The sequence below is a fragment of the Fukomys damarensis genome, unplaced genomic scaffold (assembly GCF_012274545.1).
Source record: "Fukomys damarensis isolate Sample0158 unplaced genomic scaffold, DMR_v1.0_HiC HiC_scaffold_14, whole genome shotgun sequence".
Lineage (NCBI taxonomy): Eukaryota > Metazoa > Chordata > Mammalia > Rodentia > Bathyergidae > Fukomys > Fukomys damarensis.
The window spans coordinates 66,326,753-66,345,407 of record NW_022900926.1 but is presented as its reverse complement, the minus strand read 5'-3'; the positions used below and the strand labels follow the sequence as shown (position 1 = coordinate 66,345,407).

The following is an 18,655-nucleotide window of genomic DNA, read 5'->3' as shown; positions in this document are numbered from 1 at the left end:
ATGTCATCTGCAATTTAAATGTATACTGCAGAAATGTGCTAATAAATGAAGAATCATTGACTGTGAGAAATTGTATAAATAAAAGCAGGACAAGTACATTTCCAAATTTCTTTGAAGACCGTCTTGTCTACTTGCTAAAGTACAGATATGTAGTATTCTAATTTAGTACTTTCTTAATGTTATGTTTCTCTGTCCCTGGTGTTCACTGACATCATGGGGTCAGAGGGCACACTATGAAATAATGCACCCATGACAAAGTGACATGGATTAAAGGCTCTGCACCAGATTGTGATGTCTGTGCTACCCACTTGTCTGGACATGAAGGGTGGTGGCTGCGATTCACACCCTACCCAACATGCTTCCTGGTTGGCGGAAGAGAATTCAGTATTTTGGTATCATTGTACAATGCTCCACACACACCTCTACAACAGCCAAATTCTGGAGGTCACTGAACAAGAACAGGGAAAGGAGGAGAGGAATTTAGAGTCATGGGATTTCGTGATACATCAAGAACATCATCCTTTAGAAATGAGGTAAGAAAGTACTCACAGGCTCTCCCCGAGGTCCATCATGGCCAGGTAGGCCTGGGGATCCTGCTTCTCCCTTTTAATGATTTGATAAAGAGAAATAGAAAATCCATGTTCAGGTCTACTTAGTAAAATAATAGTTTATTACATATTAAAGCATGCTAGATACAAACAAAAAAAATTGCCTCTTGATTATTGGTACTTACTCTTTGTGACATCAAATAACCTTTTGAGAAATTCATAAAGTGACCATGTAAACATCAAAAGCTTACATATTAATAATTAAATTATAAATTGGCTATATAAACATTCTTCCTTTCAATGTAAATGTTATCAGTGTTTTATATCAGTCCTTTTCATATTTATTTTGATTTTCATTTTCCCTTTAAAAATCACTGTCCTATTACCCCTTGCCTTCCAAGAGTTGATTTTTTAAATCAAAATAAAGCTATCATTCTGAATCAATGGAGTTACATATAAGTTATTACTTAAAATTGTCTGGCCTATTATTCCAATATCTACCTATTTAAAATAAACATCTATAATACATATTTTAGGTACCTACTTGTCAATACTCTTTTTTTTTTTTTTGTACCAGGGATTGAACTCAGGTCCTTGGGTTTGTGAGGCAGGCAGTGGCACCACTGAGCTAAATCCCCGGCATATACCACTTTTTTCAATACTTTTTAATAGTTTCAGTTACATACCCTTAAATTGTTGTGCTCAAATTACTTAAGCATCTTATTTTATATCTACTCTTTAGTATATGTCATTGTATACAAGCATATCTAACCTGTTAGCTACTAAAGCAATAAATGTTAGCTGATTATAATGTTTAATGCACATTACTGACAGATTTTTCAAACATAAGGGTGGTTAAGAGTGGCGGTTTTGCTCTAATTAGGAACTAACGTTGCCCAGGAGCAATTATGCAACACTTGTTTTCTATCAGAGAGAATATTCATCATAGCTGAGAGCCAGAGAGTAAGTTAAACAAAAGCATTTTTGTATAAAAGTTTCAAATACCTGAGCTGAAATACGAATAAAGACGAAAGTCTCTGAATATATTCATTAAAGAATATTCTCACTATTTTTCAGTGTTATATTCTAGTGAATTTCTAAAAATTGTAGAAAATGAAGCATAGAACCTATGAAACTCAGCTAACACAATTAGCACTAAGAAAATATTCACATATCACTTGCATAAGCCCTAATGTCCTCACTTTTATGAATTCTTGCATTTTATTAGCATGGTGAAATATCAACCAAAGCCAAACATTTCATCTGTTCCATTTTTATTTACAAATACTACCTGACAGCTGTAAAAGGAGCAAAGAATGTTTTCTGCACATTAACCAAACTGGAGGGAGGAAGCTCCTGTTGATCCAGTTTCTACAGCAAAGTTTATGAAAATGTCAGACAAAACACAAAGGTATGGTGGGGCCATTTAGTGTGAGAAAAACAGCTTAAATATGCCTGGAAAATTAGAGAAAAGGGACATGTGCACTCCTGAATACTAAAGCAAAGTATTACAGTAGCTGCACCTTCATCACGTGGGAACTTCGATATGCAAATTCCAGGTCCTGACTGCTGCCTGCTGAATCAGAAGGCACAGGAGGAGGAGGGCTGGGCAGCAATCTGAGTTCTCACAAGTCTCCAGCGGATTCTGATATAGCCAGATAAGAACCATAACCTAATGTAAGTAATTAGACCACTTAACTTCTCCTACCCTCCAGTAGTACTATTCCCTGTGACTTACCGAGTGAACTTGCAGTTTAGATTTCATATAAATGAAAGGGAGGGAGGAAGGCAGTTATCAAAGAGGAGAAACAATTTGAGATTGCATGACTACTTGGTTTATGAAAATCTCTTTTACATTTCTATTCTCTGACATAACTTCTTATTTCATTTTAACTAGCAGGACTTCTTTTTGAGTAAAGAAACAGGCTGGGGCTGTAGCTCAGTGGTAGATGGCTCACCTAGCCTGAATGAGACCCTAGGTTCAATATCCAGCACCTACCATGTGCTTGCTCATTTGAGCACACCACACACACACACAGCCATCAATTAGCAACTTTTGTCAATAATGATGTTCTACAATTATTAGAGGATTTAGTTTATTGTCATTCTTCCTATTTCTTGCTAGGAGAAACAACCAGAATAATACAGACTTAGATGAACAAAACAGAATCCATTTTTTAGATGTTTCAGTAACTCTCAAACTCAAGCTTTGTCAGAAACTTCCAGAAGGCTGTTACACTGCACACTGTGGGTCCTGCCCAACAACTCCTGACTCAGGAGCTCTAGGCTTGATCTCTAGAATTTGGTTATCAAGTTCGCAGGAAGTGCTAATACTACTGGCCTTAGGTCAACACTTTGAGAACTACTGATCAAGTCTAGTCTCTGTGACAAGATAGGGACTTACAGATGACTTTTGCTCCTCTCCATTATAAACTATGATGGCATTGTAAACTATGATAGCATCTAGCTCTAAATCAGGTGTCTTGCTATGTTATTTATATCAGTATTGTTTTTCTCACTTACACATTGGTTAAAGGTAGGAAATAGCTTTAAAGGAGGTTTGTTTTTTATTTATTTCATCAGTACACGTTTGTGGTACATAAGGAATATATTCTTAATGGGGAGTTGGTACATGTGCCTAACACACATTCATTCTTCTCATCTGTTTCCCTTCCCTCACTCCCTCGTCCCTCTTTCCTCCATCTCTTGGACCCTGTCCCATTTGTGAAAGATCTATCTCCCAGTTTACTTTTAAGTCACTTACTGTATTTAGACTACCACCCAACATACTATAAGACTCGCTGTTCCCTTTGAAATCATTATTGTATATTAAACAAGGAGGAATGAATAACTCATTCTTAAATGCTCAGTTTCATGGGAAAAAGGAAATGGGGAAATATCTGGAAATCTGCTATCAGAAGATTACATAGGTAAGTTATCACCAGATCTAGCTAGCAATCTTTACCTAGTGACCTTCTCTTCATTCCTTTCTTTTGTTTTCCTTTAGCTATAGTGGGAATTGAACCCGGGGTCTTCACACTGGGCCTCAGCCCCAGCCTATTTATTTATTCATGAGACACAGTCTTGCTAAATTACAAACTTTCCTAGGCTGGGCTCAAATTTAGGGTCTTCTTGCCTCCCCATCCCAGAGTGCTGGAGTTACAAAAAATACATATAAGTTAAGATAATTTCTACCTGGCTCTTTCCTTGAAATTAAAAATGCAATACACAACTATTCTGTGAAATTTAGTATTATAACCAGATTTAACCTCATTCCTTCATCACTTTCTTGGTCAGGAAAACCTGGTACAGATCAGTTTTTCCTATGTATGCAAAATTTTATATTATGGCTGTACCTCTAATTTATAATTTTTATATTTGATTTAAAAATTCCTTCTCGATATAAGTGAAAAAATGGTCATGCTCAACATTATTCCTCAATCCAATTTCTGCCTCTAATTTCAAGGATGATTTACACCACAACAGTTATTTCAAAACAGCAAATTTAACTAAAACCAGACATGTAAAACTTGCATTGCATATTTATTTATTTTTCATGCTGTGGTATTTAGTTCCTGTCCACAAATAAATAAGTGAAAGGATGGAGAGTAATTTAGATTGCAGTTGTAACAATGCTAAAGTCAGGTGGACAGCGTGGTTTACTGATGATGGAAACATAGTGTGAGGAAGGCCTTTACTTTACTATTAAGGTAACAACTTTCTTTTGACTGTGATCTTATTGCATAGTTTATCCTTAGTCTGTAAACAAATCTCTAGCATGCCTGAAGGTTTACTGAAGATGGAAGACTGAGGAAGCTTCTCCTGGCCGCCCAAACAAATAGGAATAGAGAAAGAATCATGCACAGAGGTCTCCTGCGGCTGGGGCCCGGAATTCTCAATCAGGAAGCTCACTGGGCACATGTGACTAAGTCCTTTAATCTCACTGAACGTGAACAGGTGTTAAACCTCATTAATACCTCCAACTTCATAGTTTTTTCTTTTTTAAGTAAACAGAATAAGAGCTTTTATTTCAGAGCTGTGCACAGATATCCACTACCATTAGGAAGTTGGGGTTTAACAATATTTGTTCATGACTCATTCCAAACTGATTTATTTTTGAATAGCATGTGTTGAGATACTTGTATAATTTAGGAAGAATAAGGTCAGCCTTGACATTCCTCTAGTTTAAAAATCTCACAAAAACAATAGAATCACCATTTTTTCATTTTCTATATTTGAGGAATATAATTTTGGTATGAAACCATTTTTAAAAGTATGGTGAAAGGAATTTTCATAAAATGATGGCTACATGATCTTGGACAATTTATTTAATTTCCCAGTTACTTGGTTTTCTCATCTGGAAAAAGGCAAAGTATTTTTTTTCACTTATATCCCAAAATGATTCATGATATTAATGATAAAATGCATACAAAGTGCTAAGAATCAGGTATGTAGTAGTCAATAAATTATACCTTTTGTTATAATCTTACTTCTCCTATTTTTCATATCCAGCTCTAATACCATACTTCATGATTCGAACATCTTTCTAAAATTCTGACCCTTTTCCCTCACTGACTATTCTATGCAAATTCCAATGTTGAGTAAACCAAACTGAAAGCTGTTTCAGACCTTTGCTTATGTTCTAAGTACAGGAAAACAATGTACTATAATCACACAGCTTCCACTGGATTTTTTTTGCAGCTTTTTTATATTTCCTTCATCTTCTCTTTACCACATTTTCCACATATATGAAAAGATTATGGTATATAGAAATTTTTAAACAATCCCTTCTTTTCCTTCCTTCCTTCAACACATAACTCCCACAGTCTTAGAAAAATGGAAGTCAAACCAACATACTCCTATCTACCCCTCTCTCTTATCACCATGTGATGGGTGTCCCTTGTCTAAGACATCCCTTTCCAACTGTGCTCAGTGTGCTGTTTCTCTGGACTCTCCAACAAAGATGGAGTTCCTGATCCCAGTCTCACTGCTCACTGGACATCTTCCCTTGGAAGCGTTACAGAAACCTAAAATGAATACACCATTTTTCTCATTTCTCCATCTTTCTAACACATCAAATCCTCCAGTAAATAACTTCAGTGATTAAAGAAACTCTAATTTTACTATATTTAGAAAGCGGACACCACAAGACTAAGAAGGCCAGTGGGCCACCCAAACTTTTACACCCCTGCCTATTCTTATAGATCCAAATAAATATGACATATTTTGAACTGGAAAAGAATTGGCAGACAATGTACAAACAAAACTGCTAAAAGAATATAAAGACAGAAAATGAAAATCAAAACATCTGAGTAAATTTTCCTTGCAAAAATAAACAGAGCAGAAGAAACATGCATCAAAATGCTGTAACCTAGGTCAATAAACATACAAGCATTTTCAGATGTTAAAAATCTAGAAATCAAAGACTGGAAAGTGGAAAAAAACTAAGATACAAAGTAAAAGTCAAGAATTAAACTAACTTGGAAAAGAAAATACAAAATTATCCCAGGTATGATGAGTATGAAAGTTAAAATATTAGCAGAAAGCACAAGAGAATAGATTTAACTTAAAATTAAGAGGGCATTAAGGAGAAAAACAATAGCCAATAATGTGGAACCAATTTTAAAAACGAAGGTGATAGCAGTAGAACTGAAAGAAGTCTCAAAATACCTGTGATTACAGTACTTTCATCACAAACCAAAGCAATGTAACCGAAGTTCTATTCAAATCTTTAACCTGATAGCACCCTAAAGATCTAAAAGAAGTCCTGCACCCTGAAAATTTAAAAGAAGTCCTAAATCTAACTTCTGAACCAAAGTTTGGGTGTAACTGAAATTTTTAATTCTGACACAGATCATTGCAATAAGTAAAATTAACTGCCGATCTGCAACAAAGACAGAGAGAGAGGAAAAAAAACTAACGTAAAGATATTATACATGACACAGTTGAACATGGTCAAACAAAAATGATAAGGAAAGGGGTAAATAAAATAAACTCATTGCCATCCACATCATAGGGCGCCATTTAAACTTAGTGCAATGAAGTCGATATTTAAGCAAGGCAAAAGAAAACTAAGGGATTTCTAACATGTACATGTATAAAAAGTTAGTATAAAGACCACTGTGGCAAAAAATGTAAATCTTCCTAAACACCAAAGATACTGATAATGGAAAGAAAAGGAAATTATTCACACTGATAAACAATGAATCTATTATAATATGTGTTATAACAGAGATAAAACCAAACTTATCAATGAATAAAAACAGATTAATTCATGTACTGAACACTGAAGTTGTTTTAAACAGCAAAGACAAACTCTATGCTAGACACAAGAGATACAAGTAAAACAAAGTTATCCAGGAAGGTTATGAGCAAAATTATAGCAAATACGTATAATCAGAAAGGTGTATAATCCTGTGATAAGCCAAGACAGACAGAAGTAAAGCTATTAAAGGAGGCAAAAATGGTAATTATAACCCTAAAGACATGATTCAAAATGAAGACATACTAGTAATGAATATACAACAACTAACATAGCACATTCATGAAACAGAAGATGGAAGGAAAAAACAGGAAAAATGAACTAATAATAGGACACTCAGATAGTACTCTCCAAAATTGGACAAGAAATAAAAATAAACTGTGTTAAATATCAAAAAATATTTAATAACACAGCTCTTAGGAATGCATATTGAGTTTTGTGCTCTGAAAATAGGAATTTATTTTCTCACATGCACAGGGAAACATTTCTGAAAACTGAACATATAGTAAGTCAAAGAAAATAAATTCAAAAGTCCATAAAAAAGAGATTCTACAAATAACATTCTCAAAAACAGTGTAGTAAAACAAGAAATTGGCAACAGACTAAAAATAAAAGGCCCTCCAAAAAAAAAAAACTCTTTAAACAATGCTTAGAAGAGTAGCAAAAACCAAAATTGCATATTTCTACAACAAAATATGTTAATGAAGATACTGCACATCAGAATCAAGGGGATACAATTGAAGCAATAGTCAGAAAAATATTCAACTATTTAAATCATAAAAAGTAAAAGTGGAAAAAAATAAAGACCAGGCTGGCCTCAAACTCACAGTGATCCTTATACTCCAGACTGCCCAGTGCTGGGATTATAGGTATGAGCCACCACACCCAGCCAATTCTCAGTTTTTAAAACCAGAAAGAAGTAGGAAAAGGAAGCAGAAAGGAAATAGTATAGAAAAAAGTTTTTTTTAAAAAAAATCCATAAAATCAATAATTTAAATTGTAATATTGGATATCTGAATAAAAATCTACATAAAAAGAAAGCAGATGCTTTTATAAGTTTATAGTATTTATGCTCTCACTTCAAAACATTTTAAAATGATGGTAATCAATGCAATCAGTGTACTTTTGAGGAAAGGATGAAGGTACAGATTAATGGAACAGAATTGAGAATCTAAAAAAGGTTTCACACATATATTGATCAATTGATATTTGACAATCCCCATAAAAATACAAATAACAATATTAAAAGAATATTCTAAAATTACTATAATAACACAAAAGATCCACAATAGCCAGAGCAACCGTGAACAAAGAGAGTAAGGCTGAAAGCATCACAATACTTGATTTCAAAATATCCTACAAATCCATAGTAATAAAAACAAGACTTCTGGCATAAAAATTGAATAGAGTAGAGGACACAGAAACAAACCCACAAAGTTAGTCATGTGATTCTTGACAAAGGGGCCAAAAACATACACCTGAGAAAAGACAGTCTCTTTCACAAATGATGCTGAAAAGGCTGGATATCCATGTGTACAAAATCAATTCAAATGCATCAAAGACCTAAATGTAACTTTGAAAATGCTAGAAGAAAGCATAGGAGAAACAATTCAATGTATAGCTATATGCAATACCTTCCTGAATAATAGCAAGAACTGACAAAGGGGACTACATCAAATCTAACAGCAAAGGAAACAACAGAGTGAAGAGACAGCCGACAGACTGGAGAAAATCTGTGCTACTCTTTTGATAGAGGATTAATGTCTAGAATATATAAAGAACTCAAAACACTTAACACCAAAAAAACCTCAAATAACTCAAGCAAAATACAGGCAAATAAACTGAATAAACACTACTCAAAAGAAGAGTACAAATGGCCAATTGATATATAACATCTCACCCTGGACTGAATGAATACCACGGAGAATAAAAACCACAATAAATACTGGCAAGGATGTGAGGAGAGAAGGAAGTCTGCTATGCTGTTGGTGGAAATGTCAATTATTACAGCCACTATGGAAATCAGTCTGTAGGGTCCTCAAGTAGTTAAAAATAGAGCTATCACTTTTATCTAGATAAATCGCTCTCTGGTACATATGAATTAAATACAGTCAGTACACTAAAGAGATCACCCTCGTACCCATCCCACCCACATCTGCACAATTCACAGCAGTGAAGCTATGGATATACCTTAGGTGCCTGTTAACTATGAGTACATGAGAAAATGTAAAAAGTACGTATAATGGCATATTGGTATGTCATAAAGAAAAACAAAATCATATTATTTGCAGGAAAATGAATGGAACTGGAGAGCATCGTAATAAGTGAAATAAACCCAACTCATGCACTCACATATTTTCTTCCATACCTAAAACCTGAAAATTTATTGAGAGAAGGATGACTTAAAAGTAGAAGGATTATTAGAGAAAAGAACAGGAATCAGGGGAGGAGAAAGGGTCGAGCCAGCAGGGTAAAGGGATATGGAAATGATCAAAGTATGATATATGCACACACAAATATGGCAAAATAAAACCTATTATTCTGGTCAACTGTGTGTGTGTATATATATATGAATATAATTCATTTGGAAATAATAGGCTTCTACAAATGGCGTTGTGATACCTGAATATCCACACGAGAAAAAGATGAACTTTAACTTTTATCTTACACTATACAGAGAAATTAATTCAAAATACAGTTTAGATTTAGAAATCTAAACTAAGATTATAAAAATTTGGAAAATATTTTTAAAAGATAATGTTCTAAACATCACATATAAAGAGTGAGTTGACTTCAAAACACTAAACACAGTATTATATCCATGCTTTGAAATGTTGTCAGCTATGAAAAGGAATGAAATATTGCTACAGATAAAAACATGAGTGAATCTTGAAAATGTTATGATAAGTAAAGAGTAAGTCTTACAAACTGTGCATTTGATGATTCCACTTATGGAACATGTCTAGATTAGGGAACAGAGAATCTGGAGTGACAGAGAGGACAGTGGTTGTCTAGGGCTGGATACAGAAGACGGGCATGGAGGGAAATGAGGGATGACTGATAATGGGTAAGAGTTTTTCATTGGGGTGATAAGAATGTCTTAAAATTGAACTGAGGCGATGGTTGCATACCCTTGAAATATCGTAGAAAACATTAAATTGATATACTGTGTGGGTAAAGAACATAGTAAGTCACACACACATAGCAACAAAGTTGTTAAAAGCAAATTAACTGATTTACACTTGTGATTGTGTAAATATACACATTTCAAGCACATTACAATCAAAAAGGTATCTGAAAGCTATGTTCAAATCAAGTAATGGACAAAGGAACCAATTCCTTACTGACACTTATTCTCTGCCAAGCATGTGCTGTTTATCTTACCCAATCCCCAGTCTCCCATTCAATGTAGATAACAATCACTCCATTCTGAAAATGGAGGAAGCTAAGGGTCAAAGAATTCGCCAAACGATGTAGAGTTAGAAAAAGTCATTAAAAACTGAGGGTCTACTTTGGTTCTATTCTCTAACTTCTACTATCTCTAGAAAGTGTAATTCCATTTGTTGAGGTATATGCGTTTATTCTAACAAAATACAAGGAAAAGCTGAATTAATGCCTTGCTTGCAGGTGTAGAAGAATCTAATGAGATAACGACTTGTATGAGTAGAAACCATGACAGTTTTATTCTAACAAAAACCACTAAAATCTTTCTAACAAATAAGAAGGAAAGGAAACCCAATGGAATTTAATGAACAAGGGAAAACCAAGCTCTTTAAAATAGGCTCAGTATTTTACATTTGGGTACCGTTGTCTTAGAAAGTACTATCTGTAATTTTTGAAGAATCATAGATAAAGAACTTTCAAATAAATGGACAATCTTCCAAAGGAAGAAAATAAAACTACAAATTATAACAATATGGACTGGATTTCTGGGCAAGTATGAGCATCAAAGTGCTGAACATTTGGAAACAGGATGACACCTCCTAATCCTTTACTTAACCAAGTGGCTCCTTTATCTCTGATGAAGTCCACAAATCCTGTCATGTCCTGTAAGATACAAATTGGCTTACAGCAAGCCCACTGTGTGGCCACTTGTTCTGATGGCACAGGCCAGATACACTGACTCTCTCTATATATCTATATCTATATCTATATCTATATCATATCTATGTAGATATGTAGATATAGATAGATATACATATATCTATAGATATAGATAGATAGACAGATAGATAGATAGATAGATAGATATATGGAATATATATCTATACAGATATATATATGAAAGAAATCCAGGCTTGTGTGTATATATCTAGATAGATAGATAGATAGATAGATAGATAGATAGATAGATAGATAGATAGACAGACACACAAGCCTGGATTTCTTTCATCTGCACCAATAGAAAGTTCATCTCTGTTTGATCTGGGGCCAATTAAAAGTGGTTTGTGTGCAAATGCAAAGGCACTGAATTATCATCATGAGAATAAGAAATAACTGCCACTTGGCAGATCCCTCTGGCTCTAATTCCCTCATCTTCCTATCATACTGTGTAAGAGATAAAGGCACTCTAGGGGTAATGGTAGACGTTTCCCCTGAAACCCAAATCCCTGGAGAGACAGCTCTATGAATTCCTGACTCTCACTCACCTTTAAAGCCAGTCTGAATGGGTTATCAATGATCCTCAGCTTATCCCTCACGTTAGAGCTCATGATAAACTCAAAGGAAAATTAGTCATTTTTAAATTAGATTCAAAACTTTCAGCTCTTTAATTAATCCTAATGCTATATGTAAAAAATTCTAGTATTGGTATATTCTTCTAAGGTTCACTCACAAGGTAAAAGAACTCCTTTCATTTTGTTTTATTTCAGTAAATACCTTGAAGCCAGGACTACCCATTAATCCATCTTTTCCATGTCTTCCTGGTTCTCCCTGGAAAATAAAACATTTGTTTTTAATATATTTTTGCATTGATTTTTCTTTTTAAGAATGATGCCGTACTTTTTTATTTACTGAAGGTAAACTACTCAAAAACATTTTTTGGTCCATTAAACTCACAGCACGTCCAGGAAGGCCAGGAAAACCAGCATTCCCCTTTTCACCTTTTGCACCCTGCATTAAAAGGTAACATTTAAAAAATAATCCTCACAATATTTTTTTTGTTTTTGTTTCTAAACTTAAATAGGAAAGCTAGTAAGCACAACTCATCCTGGAGTGGCAGAATTGGTTGCCTCTACCACTTTTGTTAAGGCATTATTTTTACCAGCCTAGGGGCACAATGTGAGACACTGAAAATGTTGATAGATGCAATTAACATTATAAGCTTCTAGACACAGAAACTATATCTAGACAAAATTAAGAAGCAGTGGGCATTTTAAACTTCCCTAAGTTAAGTGAGCATACAAACTTCCCTAATTGCACAGATAGTAAGGCCCACAGCACAGAGTCTCAGTAGACATGTTTTCAAGCAGCTATTCTTTCCAAGGAATCCCTCATAGTGAATACTGATTAAATTCACAAAAAAAAACACAATGTATAGATTACTATACATAGCAGTCACCAGCATTTCTTTTCTTTTGGTTCATTGTTTTAAATAAATCCTCAGAGAATTCTAAGGCTGACCAGAAATCCAATACAAGCTTGCTATTTCCAGAACATTCAAAAGTCAGTGTGGGTTCTGTAAAGTATTACCCATACTTCCCTTTTTGCCATAAAATCCAGGTGATCCTTTATCACCTTTGGGGCCCATTTCACCCTAAAAGACAAAAGCATTAGTAATTAATGTTAAAGAAAATGAATACTCCCTTTATAAGAAAAAATAACACAGATTATAAATAATAGACTTTAACCTGGCAAAATCAAAATAAAATAATTTAAAATTTATCTACTAAAAGTCCTATTTAATAGGCTTTATAAGGATAAACAAGTATGGCATCCAGGCTAACTGATCAGGTTTTAAGGTTGAGAGAAATTTTATACAGTACATTACACATGTTGTAGATAGCAAGCTTGTTGCTAAATATGGTGCTATGAAATTACACTTTTATACCTGCAAACTTTAAGGAGATTTTTTTAAAGTTTGATATAAATGGTTATATTAATTTTAACTCAGTAATTCACTTTTACATATTGATGGTTATATTTATCTATAGACATTTATTTAAAACACAATTATAATATAAACATACTTTCATTTCAATTAAAATATAGCATTGCTGAATTTAAAAGGAACACATTTTTTTCAACCTTTGATCCTGGCATCCCATGAAGACCAGGAAAACCAGGAAGTCCACGGTCACCCTGAAAACAAAACTGAAATTAACCAAAGGAACAAGAATTATAATATATTCAACCCCACACTTATCAAAATCCATTGGGAATGAATCTGCAACCAGTTAAACTTGTATCTGTATGAAATTCTTTCTCTATGCAAGATTAATGCTCATTATCATGGAGTAATTTGTGATCAGAGAAAGGAAATATTTTAGAGTTACAGGTACCTCACCAGCAATCCTGATTCCACCCTTATAGAGTTATTATCTATTGTGAAGTAATATAGGCTTTTATAGGACCAAGACAATGAATTAATTGAAATGGTTTAGAGCCAAAGTTTAATGGAACCAGTCAGCCTTTAAGATCTCATCCAGCTCACTAAGGACAGACTTTGAACTGAAAATCTCAATACATGCTAGGATTGTGTGAGTTTTTAATAAATGCTAATCTTACAAACAGTCAGTGGTAGATATCTGTTCAGATATGTCTACAAAAATGAAAACCCCTATGTTTTCACAACAGAAAACATGAAGAAAATTCTAACCATTGAACAAAGTTTATACATAATACTGTGAGAACTGTCAGATGTTGTTGCCTTACCTTCAAAATGTTCATTGCAAAGACACAAGAGAAAAAACAATAACTTATGGAAAGATGTGGATCAAGTTCACTTTTATCCTCACAAAGAAAGATACTGCATACATTCAATGGTCTTAATTTCCATGGTAGGGGAAAGAGATGAGGTGATTAGGTATTTATGATTGGTGTAGTTTTTTAAAAGGTTATTCATTCAAATGTTTTAATGAATAATATAATTATTCAAGGCTTATAAAACTCCAAAGACTACTTTACTTTAAAATTCCAAACATCTGAGTTCAAAGCACTAAAATACATGGCTATGTTGCACCTGCACTTTCATTTTTCAGCATTATCTGCTGCCTTTACACTATGAATGAAGAGGATTAACTTCTGAGACAACCCAACATTCCTTCTCCACCTCCACTTCTAACAAGCACATGACAAATAACACCTGAGAAACCAGCACTAGATAAAATTCTAAACAATATCCTAGAAAAAGAAAATGAGAGTAACAACTCAATGATGCCCAACAGAGTGGCACCATCAAGCACAGCAAGAATTTAAAGGGAAAGGGGAGAAAATAAAAAATAAAAGAGCCAACAACATGAAAATGTCATGACAAGGATAAGTCATACATATCAATTATAACCATCAATATTAACGGCCTCAATTTACCAATCAAAAGAAACATACTAGCAGAATAGATTAAAAAGCAAAATACAACAATATGCTGTATACAAGAAACACATTTAATTCAAAAAGAAATTCATAGACTGAAAGTAAAAAGATGGAAAACAATTTTCCATGTGACTAGAACCCAGAAAAAAGCAGGGGTAGCTATTTTATTTTCAGAGAAAGTAGATTTCAAACCAAAACTAATTAAAAGAGTCAAGAAGGTCACTACATCCTTGTAAAGGGAACAATCCAAGAGGAGGCGATGACAGCCATAAATATATATGCACCAAATACTAGTGATCCCAAATATGAAAAACAAATATTAATGGACATGAACAACCAAATAAGCAGTAATACAATTGTAGTGGGGGATCACAATACCCTACTATCACAAATAAACAGTTCAAATAGAAAGAAAATCAATACTGAAATACTAGAACTGAACCAAACTTTTGAACAAATGGGTTTAATAGATGCCCACTGAGTGTTCCAATCAGAGTATATATCAGAGCATACATTCTTTTTGTCTTCACGTTGGTCATTCTCCAAAATAGACAATGTGCTAGCTCATAGAACATGTTTAAGTAAGTGCAAAGGAGTAGAAGTTATCCTATGTATATTATCATACCATAGTGCAATTAAACTGAAAATCAATAGGATAAGAAATTGCAAGAGCTTCGCAAATACATGAAAAATGAATAACACTCTACTGAACAACCAATGGGTCACAGAAAAAATTAAGAAAAAATCAGAGTTTCTATAATTAAATGATAGTACCAATACAACATACAGGATCCCATGGGACACAATGAAAGCAGTTTTATAAGGGAAATTCATAGCAGTGAATGCCCATTCTAGGAAAACAGTGAGCTCAAATAAACAGTCAAAGGCTGAACCTCAAGCTTCAAAAATGAAGAGCAAGACAAACCTAAAGTTCATACAAGGAAGGACATTATAAAGATAAGAACAGAAATCAATGGAGACTAGAGGACTAACAATAGAGACTAAGAGAACAATAGAGACCACAAAAACCTCAACAAATCAAAGTTTGTTCTTTGAAAGAATAAGGAAAATTGAAAAACTCTAAGCCAAACAACAAAAACGAGGGAAGAAAATGCTCAAATCCATGCAATTAGGAATGAAAAGGGTGAAATCACAACAGATCCAGCAGAAATACACAGGATCATCAATGCCTAATTCAAGAACTGTACTCTAATAAAAGGGAAAACACAAAAGAAATGGACAGATTCCTAGATATATATAAATTAAAGTTGAGTGAAGAAAATATAAAAATTCTAAATACCCTAATTTCAATCAATGAAATTAAAAACATAATTAAAAATTACCAACAAAGAAAAGCCCAAGTCCTGATGGTTTCACTCCTGAATTCTACAAGAAATTTAGGAAAGAGCTAATGCCACTACTTCTCAAACTCTGTAATGAAATTCAAAGGGAAACAATACTCAAAAATTTATTCCTGGAAGCAAATATTACTTTGATCCCCAAAGCAGAGAAAGACCCAACCAAAAAAGAGAACTACAAGCCAATTTCCCTAATGAACACAGATGCAAAAATCATCAGTAAGATACTGGCAAACAGAATATAGAGGATCATTAAGAAGATTGTATACCCTGACCAAGTGGGATTCATTCCAGGGAAGCAGGGATGGTTCAACATATGTAAATTAATAAATGTAATACACTACATTAACAGAGTCAAGGACAAAAACCATGTGATCATCTCAATAAATAAAGAAAAAGCATTCAACAAAATCCAACACCCATTCATGTAGGATTCATAAAAATCCTACAGAAAATTGGAATGGATGGTCTTTATCTCAACTTGAAAAAGGCTATATATGAAAAACCAGCAGCCAATATCATACTAAAGGGTCAAAAACTGAAATCTTTCATCTAAGATCAGGAACAAAACATGTTCGCTATACCCACTTCTGTTCAATATAGTTCTGGAAACATTAGCCACAACAGTTAGACAAGAGAAGGAAATCAAAGGAATAAAGATAGAAAAGGAAGAAGTTAAACTGTCGTTATTTGCTGATGACATGATATCTACATAGAAGACCCAGAAAAAGCTCTGCTAAAACTCTTCTAGACTTAAATGACAGATTCAGTAGAGTAGCTGGAAGTAGCTAAATTTCTGGAAGGTCAACACAGAAGTCAACAGCCTTATTATATACCAATAATAGACTCACTGAGAAAGGATATGCAGAAACAATTCATTTCACAATAGCTTTCAAAAACTGAAATATCTAGGAATCAATTTGACAAAGGAAGAAAAGACCTCTATCTTGAAACCTACAGCACTCTCAACAAAGAGAATGAAGAGGATATCAGAAAACAGAAAGACATCTCTTGTTCCTGGGTAGGAAGAACCAATATAGTAAAATAGCCATGCTTCCAAACCTGCTATATAGATTCAATGCAATCCAGATTGAATTCCTAACAGCATATTTCACAGAACTAGAGAAAACAATTTAAAAAAATTCATTTGGAACCAGAGGAGACATGGCAGGGGGTATCACAGTCCCCAACTTGAAACTACTACAAAGCCACTGTGATAAAAACAGCATGGTACTGGCAAAGAAACAGACCCAAGCATCAGTGGAATAGATTAGAAGATGTAGAAATAACTCTAGACATACTCAGCCACCTCATCTTTGACAAAGAAGCCAACCATTCTCACTGGAGGAAAGATAGCCTCTTTAATAAATGATGCTATAAAATTGGATATCAGCTTGCCACAAATTAAAGCAAGATTCATATTTTCACCATGCACCAAACTAAAATCCAAGTGAATTAAAGATCTAAATATTGAAACAGAAACACTAAACTTTCTGGAGTATAGGTTAGGTAGAATTCTTGAAGACATTGATGTAGGAAAAGACTTTATGAAGAAAAAAATAAAAACCTCAGTAGCACGGGAACTAGTGCAGAGAATCAACAACTAGGATCTCATCCTATTAAAAAGGCTGTGCACAGCAAAAGAAACCACCAACGAAGCTAAGAAGTTTTTCACCCAGCTGTTCCTTAGATAAAGGATTACTATCTAGAATATATAAAGAACTTTAAAAAATCAGCCCTCCCAAACTTAAAGATCCAATCCAAAAATGGTCACCTGAAATGAACAGACATGTCTCAAAGAAATAAAAGCAGCTAATAAACATATGAAAAAATGTTCAACATCACTGGGCATTCAAGAGATGCAGATGAAAACAACACTGAAACTGTACCTCCAGAAAAGAATGGCTTCTATTAAAAAAAAATAACAAATGCTGGTAGATTAGTGGGGAGAAAGGAACCCTTTTTCATAGTTGATGGGAGTGCAGACTGGTGCAACCACTTAGGGATCAATATGGAGATACCTCAAAAAAGTAGCATTAAAGGTCCCATTTGACCCAGTTATCCCGCTGCTGGGTATGTTGGAAGTATTCAACTGTCTTTTTTATTTTTATAGGAGCTCACAGATAAGAGTTTGCCTTTCAACTCAATGGACTCTTCAGACTTGGACTTTTTCAGTACTGCTAAAACTGTTAAAATGTTGGCAACTCTTAGACATGGACTAAATACATTTTACACAATGAGATGGACATGAGCCTTTTGGGGCCAGAAGTAGATGGTATCTATAATTTAGGTCCACAGTATCTCCCAAAACTTTCATGGGTTCAGAGGTAGGGCTTTTGGAACATGATTGGATTATTCTGAGCACTATGTTCATTAGTGGATGGATCCATTGATTTCATAGCTAAATGTGGTGTCAGGTGGCAGGGACTGGTTGGAAGAGGTGTGTGATTGTGGGGGGGGGCATGCTTCTCTGTCTCCTTACTTCATTCTGCTTCCTGATTGCTATATGGTGAGTATCTTTCCTCTCCCATGGACCTCAACCAAATTTCTTCCTTGGAGCCAGTCGAAGATGCATGGACTAAGACCTCTGAAACCATAAACTAAAATAAACCCCTACTCCTTTAATTTGTGTGTGTTGGATATTGTGTTTCAGCAACAGTGAAAGGGATTAATATAGCAGTTGTTATAAAGTGATTATTTGTTATATTTAATAAGATACTATTAAAAAATATATGAGCTTACAAATTATTGACCAGTTTGCATGTAGTAAGTAAAAAGAATGAATCACATCTAAAAATGTTGTAATTACAAGGTATTTTTCTCATATCTAACAGGTAAATAATAGAACTGGAGAATAGCTTGAAAAATTAAAAGTCCAACATATTGAAGATATACTCCTAAGTGAAATAAATAAGTCACACATGTGTAAATACTGAATAGTTTCCCTTGTGAATAAT

At 34.1% G+C, this 18,655-nt stretch overlaps 1 protein-coding gene across 2 annotated transcripts in view; it reads right to left on the bottom strand.

Moving 5' to 3' along the window:
- Nucleotides 1–18,655, bottom strand: part of Col21a1 (collagen type XXI alpha 1 chain) — a 126,002-nt gene that overhangs the window by 51,577 nt on the left and 55,770 nt on the right. The window contains exons 12-16 of one of the 2 annotated variants that reach the window (XM_033763410.1): nucleotides 13,057–13,122; nucleotides 12,512–12,565; nucleotides 11,869–11,922; nucleotides 11,689–11,742; nucleotides 550–603 (exon numbers count right to left, since the gene is read on the bottom strand). In XM_033763410.1, coding sequence (XP_033619301.1) covers nucleotides 550–603; nucleotides 11,689–11,742; nucleotides 11,869–11,922; nucleotides 12,512–12,565; nucleotides 13,057–13,122 — 282 coding nt within the window. The remainder of the gene's footprint in view (nucleotides 1–549; nucleotides 604–11,688; nucleotides 11,743–11,868; nucleotides 11,923–12,511; nucleotides 12,566–13,056; nucleotides 13,123–18,655) is intronic. The other variant, XM_010628929.2, reaches the window with a different exon arrangement.